Source organism: Nanorana parkeri, unplaced genomic scaffold (genome assembly GCF_000935625.1).
Source record: "Nanorana parkeri isolate BGI_ZX_2015 unplaced genomic scaffold, ASM93562v1 scaffold933, whole genome shotgun sequence".
Lineage (NCBI taxonomy): Eukaryota > Metazoa > Chordata > Amphibia > Anura > Dicroglossidae > Nanorana > Nanorana parkeri.
The window spans coordinates 270,140-281,854 of record NW_017307201.1 but is presented as its reverse complement, the minus strand read 5'-3'; the positions used below and the strand labels follow the sequence as shown (position 1 = coordinate 281,854).

General features: G+C 41.0%; 1 protein-coding gene across 1 annotated transcript; it reads left to right on the top strand.

The window, feature by feature from the left end:
* The first annotated feature begins 3,593 nt into the window (after positions 1-3,593).
* On the top strand, positions 3,594-11,115 carry LOC108795100 (complement C3-like). The gene is made up of 5 exons (XM_018566287.1): positions 3,594-3,694; positions 8,158-8,344; positions 9,938-10,100; positions 10,913-10,983; positions 11,110-11,115. The coding sequence occupies exons 1-5, from the start codon at positions 3,618-3,620 to the stop codon at positions 11,113-11,115; spliced, it is 504 nt and encodes a 167-aa protein (XP_018421789.1). The 5' UTR covers positions 3,594-3,617.
* The last annotated feature ends 600 nt before the right edge of the window (positions 11,116-11,715 follow it).

Below are 11,715 nucleotides of genomic sequence, written 5' to 3'. Positions count from 1 at the left end.
CAGGCCTAAAATGTGGAATATAACATGGGTGCAAAAATGGAAAAAAGGGCCTCAGTCATGAAGGGGTTAAAGACCACCTTTACCTAAGCTGTAGTAGTCCTTTAAATCTCACTTAATTGCTTTTAAGACAGTTTCCACAAATGTAATGCAGGGGCAGGGCCAAGTATAAATATGTCTACTACAAACAAAAACAGTCCAAAGTGTGTCTACTACAAAGGGGCAAGTATGACTCCAAGAGCTACCCACACTATAGGATCCCAGAGACCACTATGTGACCTTTTTTTTGTGTGTATACAAGCAGTGTAGAGCTGTTCATCTATTGGTGTGTTCAGGCCATTTCCATTGACAAGTTTCTGTGTGTTCAGCTCCAGCTTTGTGACATCCACATGTCCTAGTATCTAGCCTATCTTTCGTCTAGTTTTTTCTAGCAATGTTCTATTCCATTGCAATTTGTTGGGTTGCTTCTGTCTGTTTACATCCCTAGCAATCTTCTGTTCCAGTGCAAACTATTGGGGTCCTTCTGCCTCAGTGGGATTGCACTTGGCAAATGTCTGATCTAGTCCTTGCTTTCTGTTCACCTCCAGGTTTGCCAATCTGCTGTTTTTGCTTTGGTCCCTGTTCTCCAGTCTGTTTCTGTCTTTGCTTTCACCAGTGAGGGGCATTGCCTGGGGATATTAGCTGCAACAAACTTGAACTACAGCCGCAGGCAAAGACCATAGACCTTTTTACTCTACTTACAAAAAATGGGTTAAATATTTTTCAAGACCTTGTCCGCTGAATCCTGGGAAGAAGTTGAAGAAATTTGGTTCTCTGATGTAAGAACTTAAATTGTGTAAGCTTATCGGCAGTACTGATCACATCACCCTCATCATACTACAAATAAGCTGAATCAAATGGCCCTTATCTCAAACACATCCTGGCCTGGATATTTGGACTTGCTACACTATAGCCCAGTTTTTTTTTTAATATAGTAGTTTTTATTTATTTATGATCTTGGAGAAGATACAGTTGTTGATCATGTTCCATACATACAAGAATGTAATCCATGGCTTACACAGCCCAATGGCTAACGTGTTTCCGGGGCTGTGAAGTCTAGCCAGACAAACCACTGGTGCAGAAATGCTTCCTCATTGCCATTCAAGGTGGACATGAGATCCTCCATATAATTAATTTTTAGCAAACCACTGTGCCACTGTCAAGGGCTGCGGTCTGCACCATAAACATCAAATACATACCCTGGCAGTATTTATCAAGTGAATGATAAGTGGTTATTTCTCCAACATCCTGGAGCAGTAGTATAATGATAAAGGAAGAAGGAAGGTTCTTCTGGTATAGGTGATCAGGTGAAAGTTTGGCAAATGGTTCTCGCTGCTCTCCAAAACACCTGAAGTTTGGGGCAATTAAAAACGCACAAAGGAGTAATCCTATTCCTTCATCACATTGCCAGCCCTTGTTTGGGACTTTGGGAAAGAGGACATGTAATAGAGTTGGAACCGGTTTCTTTTTTTTTTAAATTTATGGTTTTGTTTACAGGCACTGAATAAACATGAAAAGGTCAAAACAAAGAACAAATTGCACAGCAATAGGACATGGTATATTACATATGCAGAGATATACAAAGGCATACAAAAATTGCAGTATTGGCAGCAAAGTAGCACTGGGATTGTATGTCCGAACTCAGGAACTTGTGTAAAGACAAATAACATAAAAGGATGTTTGTCACCACCTATAGGCTCTTTAGAGCAATAACAAATACAATGTGGCAGTGTCGTGCAGTACCTTTGGTGCTGGGTGAGGCATGCCCCAGCCTGCCAAAGACCTGCCCCATCCAGATGAAGCCCTGCCCCTATCCAGATGAAGCCCTGCCCCCACCCTGATCACCAAGCTAGTGTGAAGGAGATAGGGATGAGACCGGGAGGAACCTCCCTGTCCCTCACTTGTTCGTCATTGATGAGACATCGAAAACTATGTCCTCAGTGGGGTTTTTTTATTGGACAGCTTGGACCAATGGTGCTTTGCCATTGGTCCAAACCATCCACAGAGCTCAAGCCTCTAACATAGAGTAGAGGCTGTTGCAGCTCTTGCCTCACTAGTTAGGTTAGCAGTGGGAAGGCCGCTGCTGTGTAACTTAACTGTCAAAAGCCGGATACAGCACTGCTTGTAATTACCAGGCAGCGCCCATCCAAGACAGGTTACACAGCGAGGAGGCTTTTCCATCTGTGTAACCTGTAGAAGCCGCTGTCAATGGAGAAAAAACTGTCAGCGTCAGACTTTTTCCTGCAAAATACTAGGTGAGGCTCTACCAAGGGGTAGGGAGCAGAGAGAAAAAGATAAAGTAAGCAGAGGTCCTGTTCTACACTCATGTTACAGTGGCAGAGACCCTGACTACGCGTTGGCCTCGCCCTGTATTCTGAGGTAGTGGATAACTCCAATATAGCCAAGTCTGCCAAAATCTCTCATGTATACCCTTACTTAAAGGAGAACTATGGGGTCAGTGTTTTTCCCCATAGTTTTCCTTAGGGTAACGGGAGGACACAAACTAGCGTCCTCCCGTTACCCTAAGCTCAGTATACCGCGAGCTACAATGCAGCTCCTTGGTGTATTAGTAAAGTGGCAAGACAGATTTTCTATACAATTGTTTGGGTAAAGTGTTATGATGCAATAGAAAAAAGGCCATGTCCAGCAGGATCTGGAAGTCCATGAAGTTCTGAGAAATCCATCTGACTGCCTCCCAGAAGGATTGTATAACTGGGTTTTTTGCAGTATGGTCCTGGTGTCCAGACCACAATGCCAACAGAAGTTCAGCAATGAAGGAAGCATCATATGTAAAATCTAAGGTGTCCTATACCACCTGGTGAGGATTTTAAACCCTGACTCTTGATGTTTGGTACACAATGACACTTTATGAGGGTTGACAAAACCCTTGCCTGCTGGTCAGGAGTGAGGTCCTGTTACAATTTCCCATCAAGTAAGAGGCAGTGTAGTAACTAGGTGGGGAGTTAAGCAAGGCACACATCAGAGAGATGGCATGTCTAAGGGGCCCTGTTCAAGTACATTCAGATTTAAAAAACAGTTAATGTGCGGAAGTCCCTTGCGAGCGGTAAAGAACGAAGATAATGGAATAGTTGAATCTGTCTCTAAAAACCCAGAGACTTCAGCTGGTGATATGGTGAGGCCAACCATGTGCCACTGGGCAGGAGAAAAAAAAAAGCTACGCTCTAAAAGCATTACTTTGCACTTCATCCAAAAAGCAAGGGTTTTCAGATCCTGGAGGGGAAAGCAGGATTCCCCATTAAGAACTTGTTTATAAATAGGGATTACTAAGTGATTGTGTGTGGGCAAAGTATTTTATTTATCTATTTGTGCTGGTGTGAGCCGTATCTCATCTTCCCATCGTGTAATAAATTGGGTCTGGAAAAGACAGCGTAAACATTAAAGATAGTGTCAGTGGATGTTCAAGGAGATAGCAAAGCTAGAAAAAGATTGATAAGCTGTTTTCCAGCAAACCAAGGGGGTATAGAGTGGAGTATCCCTCATCACGTGCAAGGTGGGCCAGGAATCAAAAAAAAGATTTAAAAGCACTTAATACATTTATTGTGGGACTTCCACTGATCATCATGAGTCGATATTTCTCTGCTCTTCCCTTTCTTATCTGCGTTCAGCTGTCATTCCACCTTACAGCATGCAAACAGTTGTAAGTATGAAATTCCATGTCAGACTATTATTAAGATGGACATACACTGTTATATTTTTTTGTATATATAAAAACGTAGCAGAATCCTCCATCGAAATAGTGAGTGGACAAATCTCCTGCTGGACTGTTGTATTTTGATAGTGGCAGGCTGCCATCACTGTTCCCCTGAACATTTTTCGACTGGCTTCTTTTGATTTTCTTATGTAGCCTTCAATGTGGCATCGAAGGATGCCACATTGAAGGCTGAATTAGTTGTTCACTGCTTTTTCTCTCCATACAAACCTATGAGAATGCAACTGCAGCAGGTCATATGCAAGTCAACTCCACCTGTAATGATTTCTGAATAATTGCAAAAGCATCTCAAACTGATATCAAAAACACATTGCTCTCCTTATGTTTTTGTTGCTAGGGAAAATTTACTTGCAGTCAATATTAAGGGATAGAAAAATAGAAATAAAAAATAATCAGGAAAATAAGTTTAGAGGGAAAAGGGGAAGTAGGAGGTAATCTGAACTGATTGGACTGAACCAGCTTTTTTAACCATTTTTTAAGACACAGCACCCTTTAGAATTATGCAAAGTCTCCAGACACCCCAGTCTAAAATGTATGATTATTACAATATTATTATATGATTATTTACAATACAAGGAAGACATTACAGTTACAGTTTATGAGTCACTGTAAATGAAAACACATGCACCAGGAAGATTCACCTGCAGTGAAGGTTTAGAAAAAAACAAAAAAGCGCCAGAGAGGACTGCTCAACCAGTACAAACCAATGTACACATGAATAAAATTAGAATCAAAGTCTGTTTGGAAATTGATGATTGAATTAAAAATTGGTGAATGAGTAAATAAAAAACACGTTTAAAAACATTGAAAATGTTTGTCTGTAGGATGCTGCCCCAAATCAGCCAGGGAGACTGTAAATCTAGGGAAAAAACACAAACAAGGGGCGCCTTTCCTGGTGCAGACAAATTTATTAAGATCAGGATAGATGGTAAATATAAAACATACTCACAAAATTCATGATAGAAATATAAAAAGTATAAAAATTAAGTCCATGGACTCATCTGATGAAGGGGGCGTGACCCCGGAAACGCGTCATCACACATCACACAGTCTCCTGCTGACACATATACACGGCTGTGCAGCTTTCATTGACTTCTCCATGGTCCATGGACTTAATTTTTATACTTTTTATATTTCTATCATGAATTTTGTGAGTATGTTTTATATTTACCATCTATCCTGATCTTAATAAATTTGTCTGCACCAGGAAAGGCGCCCCTTGTTTGTGTTTTTTTGCAGTGAAGGTTTGACGAATCCCATATTTACAGCTTTATAATTCTACCCCTTAGTGCAGGGGTGAAACTACAAATCGCATCAGGCATTGCAAGATTCTCACAGCCACAGACATGACTTCCGGAGAGAGATGCATCATGGGATTTGTAGTTTCACCACAGCTGGAGGGCCGGAGTTTGGCTACCCCTGCCTTAGTGTTTTATATTTTTTTTCTCTCTTTCTGTGTATTATATTATTTACTATTGCTTTTGATTTTTTTGTTATATTTTTTCACTCTCTGTTATTTTTTTCTGGCTAAAAAAAGATAAAACAATAAGGGATAATTTCTATGCAGAAGAAAAGTCTAAGGTATTTGAAAAGATCTTTCTCAACCCCCACAAACCCATTGCAAAATCACTAAGAGGGTTATTCACAAAGCTGCCGAAAGGAATAACCAAACCGAAAGGCGTTCGGCTATTCACTTCGGCTCTCTACGACTGACTCCAGCCATACATCTGCTAAAATGAGCCGTACCGTATTTGCCGGCGTGTAAGGCGACTGGGCGTATAAGACGACCCCCTACTTTTTCTGTTTAAACATAGGTTTTGGGCTATACTCGTCGTGTAAGACGAGTATAGCCCAAAATAATGTTTGAATACACCCACTAACCTCCATGGCGGTATTCCCGAGTGTGGCTCGGGGTTAATTTTCAGTACCATAAGCGGTAACCCCGAGCCACACTCGGGATTACAGTCTCTTACTGTAATGCAGTGTAGCAATTCGGATGAATCTCAGCTGCGGAGGCTATACAGTTTTAGGGGGTTCCCTAGGGTACGGCGTCAGGGTCGACACCGGGCGTCACTCTCAGAGTCTTGAGCGGAGAGTTTGGAGCTCTACCATCATATGCCGCAAAACAATAATAAGGAGTAAGGGGCAGCAAACTATGGATTCACAATAGTATAGCGTACCCTGCTCTGCAAACAATTTGTAGGCAAAAGTAATTGGAAACGAAAATAACTACTTCCCCTTTAAGAAGTGAGAGTCCACTGTTATGGAGGCAGTAGTAATGCAAGAGGTAAATAGAGTCCCAGTAACAGTTATGAGCAGCGATCTTCCTAGCAGACACTACACCATGAATACTTGCTGTTGTAGGGTTAGGCAATAGGGTGGTCCTCTCAGCAGCAGGGAGCAGGCTGTCAGCTGGCGTTTCCGGATGAATAATAGAACGCCATACTGACCTGGCTTCCTGCTATTTAAGTGGTTGTGAAGGGGAGGAGCCGGTGACGTTTTCCCGCCCCGATGCGTTCCACGCTGGAACGCATCGGCGATGTTACTTCCGGGTTGCGGCTGCGTTCCACCCTGGAACGCAAGCCGCGATCGTACAGTCTCCTTTGCGGCTGTGTTCCATAGGGGGACGCAGGCTGCGATCCTTACACTTACTTTGTCCACGATCCCCGGTGTTCTCCGTCTTCTGGGTTCCGTCAGTATACCGCACTGAGCCAATCACGGCAGGCTTTGTATTCATTAATACAGGCTTTGTATTCATTAATACAGGCTTTGTATTCATTAATACAAAGCCTGCCGTGATTGGCTCAGCGCTGTATACTGTATGTAGCCGAAGCTATCGTACATACAGTATTACCGCACATTCATACCCGGTGTATAAGACGACCCCCGATTTTCGGGGGATGTTTTTAAGTTTAAAAACTTGTCTTATACGCCGGCAAATACGGTACATTGGCTGCCTTTGGTCAGCTGAACATGCAGTGCCGAAGTGCAGAAGCCATTCGACTCAGTCGATCCAACATCTGGATCGGCTGGGCCAAAGCTCCGACAGTTCACTCGCTGTCGTTCACCCCCATTCTCATATGGGCCCAACGGCAGTAAATTAATAGCCGAATGTCGCCTCTGAGGTAGCGAGCAGAGTAAAAAATAATGTAGACCAAAGGAGAAAAACAATTTAAAGACATAGGTCTGGTAGGAATGTTAGAAGAGATCCCACCCCCAAAAATGGGGTGGGGGGGGAAACGTGGGGTCCTCCCTAAAATTCCTAACCAGACCCTTGATCCTAACACAAGCCTGGCAGGGGAGGAAAGAGGGGGGGGGGGTTACATACCAGGCCACATGCCCTCGGCACTGGGAGAGTGCTTTTCCAGGGCCCCCCTGAAAGAGCACCTTGTCCCCGTGCCGATGGCCATGGTGGAGGAGGGGTGTCGCACACCAACATACAAAATACAAGTGATCGGGCAGCTCCGGACTGCTTGTATTTAAACAATAAAACGTGTAGAATCGCAAGGCATCCCAGTCCAAAATGTAAAATAAGCAAATGTAAAAAAGGACATGTGGCCCCTACAAAATCCATACCGGAACCCACACGCAAAAACACAAAAACGGGGTTCCCCTTTACATCAGAGCTACCCTCTCATATCAAGAGCTCTTTTTTTCACATCATAGAGCCCCCTTTCACATCAGAAGCCTACCTTTCACATCAGAGCTCCCCTTTACATCAGGACTCCACTAATTTTACATCAGAGTCTCCCCTCCCTCACTAGGAGCCCTTTCACATCAGGAACCCTCCCTTTCACACTTCACATCAGGAGCCCCCTTCCCATCAAGTAACGCAAGGCTGAACAATGAAAAATGGCCTGGCCAGGAAGGGGGTGTAACACCCTGGTCTTTAAGTGGTTAAAAGAGTTGTAAAGTCCCAGCATGTACTATTCTGTTTTAACATCAGAATTGTAATAGGAATACATACTAGAGTTGTTTTTGATAATGTAATCAAAGCTTACTTGAAAAAAATCCCTTTTATGTAGTGAGTGGTGTCTTCTGTTTGCCCATCACTTTCAACAACTTGTTGGATTCCCAGCGTGCTTTTCATTTCCATCTCTGCTGCTGTATATGATGTTATCTTCCTTTTTCCAGAGTATATATCCCATCATGCATTGCTGAAATCATACAGACATTTGAAGGTGTGTGTAGGGTCACAGAAGACACTCCCCAGTCATAATTACTGGATAAAGGTGTTGGTGACATGTGCTTGATGAAAAATGGGCAACAACATATATATATATAATGCTGAGCATATCAGGCATATCTGTCACATTCATGTTTGAGTTGTGTTCCTGCCCCATCCATATTTCTGTTGATATTTCAGTCATTATTTTACTATTTATTTTCAGCTTTGTTTTGATGGCTCCCAATATCCTGCACGCTGGCAATGAAGAGGCAATTGTTATCCAAGGCCATGAATGTAAAACACATCAAGCAGTGGAGATCTTTGTCAAAACATTTCAAGATAAGCAGATGTACAAGACTGTTACTTATTTAAATGAATCCAACAATTTCCTGGCTACAGCATATATCAACGTATGAGAAATTTTCTATAATACAATTGTATACCTCTATTTAGTCTATTAAAATAGAACTGAATCCAAATCTTTTTTGTTGTTGTTTAATAGAGTTAGGGAGGGTTATGTTTCTGTGTCTTATTGGGGAGATTTCCCTTTACTTCCTGTCCAATATTCACAAGTGAGAGGAAATCCCTCCAAAGAGAGGGAAATCCTTGGTGGTCAGCAGAGTCACCAGAACTAGTGTCCCCAATGGAAGATTCCCCATCTACTCCTGTTCTGGTAACAACTCAAAATTTGGGATAACGGATCACACCAGTGATAACGGACACCAGGAGAAATGGAGCGGGTGAATCTCCCTAATGGGGACAGATACAACAAAAAAACTTGACAGGTGTTGTAGTTCCTCTCTACTCTATCCAAAACTAAAAACTTCAGTTGCACTTTAGTCAGAGAGTAACTTTTTAGAAGGATAGCCTGAATGGCTCCTAGTGCTGCCCTCCCTCCCCCAGTCTGAGCAGTGCTGTGCATGGGATTGCAGGAGGCTAGTACGATAAATTCATCTCCTTACACTAGAATCAATCATTTTTTAATGAATGTAAATATCTGCTTAGCATTCAGCTTAAATGATTGTCTAATAGCAGTATAAAGTGCTGACTGTGTTAACACATGCTATGCAAATAATTGTATGTCCTTTCAGTCCATTTTTATAGGTGGAGTGATTTGATTATGATTATTTAAAACCCTCCTATTTGGGGCTGTCTCATTATGCATATTTTATCAAGCGCTAACAACCAACGTCTTTTATAATACAATGGCTGGTTTACATTAGAAGATTGTAATTAGACTCGCCATATTCATCTTGGTTAGCCTAAAGCAACATTCATTGAGCCTTATTTATCAAAAGTGCTTCAGGAAAGAATTATGTCAGTATGATAGTAGAATAGAATAAGTAGAATAAGAGGAAGAACCTGATTGGCTGATATGTGTTAAACACCTTGATAAATGAGGTCAGTTATTAGAAAAAAAACACAATGTATATCTATCTAGTCATCATATGGTAAAAATAAACTTGAATTTCCTGAAATGAGAGGCCAATGGCACCTAACATTGATACTTTAGAGCAGCGGAAGCCAGATTTCGTCCCTCCAGTTGTGGCGAAACTACAAATCCTATCATGTATTTGACCTTGGAAGTCATGCCTGTGGCTGCCAGAGTCTTGCAATGCCTAAAGGGATTGGAAGTTTCACCACAGCGGGAGGGCTTGAGTTTATCTACCCCTGCTTTCATGTTATGTGGCTACAGACAGTTGAATTATATGGTTTATGAAATAATTTGGCCATTAAGATATTGCCAACAGAATTCACATTTCTGCTCAACTGTCTTCACCATTACAGAGACAAAAAGGTGTCACAGTCCCCCCAAAAATTCTCTCTTGCACAGAGTAAAGAAATAACTGGGGAGACCACCTTTCTGTGTGAAAAATATAATAAGCTCATGCCCAGGCAGTTAAGCCTGATACTGACACTAAAATATGGATAAAGTTTCTTTTTAATATGAATAATAATTTCTGTATATTCAGTCTTATTAGTTCTTTATCTGTCTAATTTAGATTCCCCCAAGTTTTCTCACTTCGGACGTTAATGAGAAGCAATATGCCATTGTGGAGGCCAAATTGAAAAACATAAACCTAAAAAAGGTTATCCTTCTTTCTCCAGACATAGGATATATTTTTATCCAGACAGCCAAAACAATCTATACACCAAACCAAAATGGTAAGGGAGAATATATCATTATATATTATATAAGGCTAGTTTAAGGGTTATGCTGGTCAATTATGTAGCACCTTAAACCCGCTTTCAATTAAAAAAAAAAAAAATGCAATTAAAAAAAGGTAACATGCCAATCATAGTTTATATACTTACCTTTGCATGACAGTGATGTTGGTAGGGTGGTTTGATCAATTTGACCATTGTCCATTTTGAAAGCTGAAAGTGGTTAAAATACATAGAAAATGACCTGGTATAGTTGAGAATTCATTTTTTTAGGGTTGGATTATACTGTGTGTTAGGGTTGGGTTCATTTTTAGAAATTATTCTCAGGAATATGTGGTTAGGTGGCCATACACTGTCATATGTTTTGCGTTCAAACTGCGGGCTGAAAAAAAAAATATAACAGATTCCTCCATCCATGCTAAACAGCCTGGGTGGACGAATCTCCTGCTGGGGTATTGTATTCTGATAGTGGCACACACGCTAATTGGTTGCCGTCACTGTTTGCCCAAACATTTTCCGACCAGCTCCTTCAATTTTCTGATTGATGGATGCCAGAAGGAAGGATGCTGACTAAACGCATTGCAGACAAAAACTGGAAGAATTTTGCACAGCGTATGGGCAGCTTTTAGGTGAGTGTTAAGTATTATGGCCAGATTAATGATTAGAGATAAGTTGAAAGTCAGGGTGAATTTTTTTGTACTTGCGTTTGATTTTATAAACCCTGTTGTAACAACTCCCATAACAATGCATAGGGTGGGGCTGTTCTTTATTGTTCTGTTATAAGTGAATTCATTGTTTTTTGTTTTTTTTAGTCGATTACAGGATTTTTTCAACTGATAAGAACATGGATCCAATTGAACAAAGAGTTGAAATCATGTTAGAGGTATGCTGTGACGTTGATAAGGAGTGCATTCATTTCAAACAATAGGCAACCAATAGGTAATACACCAGGGCTCAGTGACTGGTAGCCCCACTTCTGAATATGTTTCTTGCTGAAATCTGCTTGCAGATGTAAGAGCAAACCAATGAAAGGGCCGATAGTTAATTACACAGATTTAATCAATAGAATCTGTGAACTGCAAGTGTTTGTATTCCCAGAATATTTGAAGGCCAAGGTAAATATGATTTCAAATTTTGGATAGAGTTTTTTTGTCTGGGTTTTAAAAGTTATCCGAGGGTTTCCTTCACTTTCTGTCACAATGACAAGGGTTTCACCAGACAGGAACAGGGATAGAGTAAGCAAAAAGAAGTTCAGAAATAAAGGGTGCCACACCAAAAGGTGAAGAGGTCCAAATATACCTTTAAATGATTTAAAAAAAATCAGATTTGTTTTCTATTATTGTTTGATCTATTTTTTATTATTGCACTTTTATCCATTATGCTATATGTTGGTTTTGTAGTCCTGATGAAGGGAGAGTGTTGTTGCCTGTTTTTGACTTAATTGATTTGTAAACATCTAAAGGCATATTTGGACTCTTTCACCTTTATTTCTGGACATTGAGTGACTTCTGGTTACCCTACAAGGGAGGCTTGTCTTGTTTGGGAGATGCCTTATTGAGTCTGGACATTTTGAGTGAGCACAGTAATCCCAGCGCCTCTTAAATGTGTTTCTTTA

Bases quoted from the DNA above. Each gene is read 5' to 3' on its own strand.
- LOC108795100 (XM_018566287.1), top strand. From the start codon at position 3,618: ATGAGTCGATATTTCTCTGCTCTTCCCTTTCTTATCTGCGTTCAGCTG. The intron at 3,695-8,157 runs GTAAGTATGAAA...ATTTATTTTCAG, and splicing joins CTTACAGCATGCAAACAGTT to CTTTGTTTTGATGGCTCCCA. The intron at 8,345-9,937 runs GTATGAGAAATT...TGTCTAATTTAG, and splicing joins TGGCTACAGCATATATCAAC to ATTCCCCCAAGTTTTCTCAC.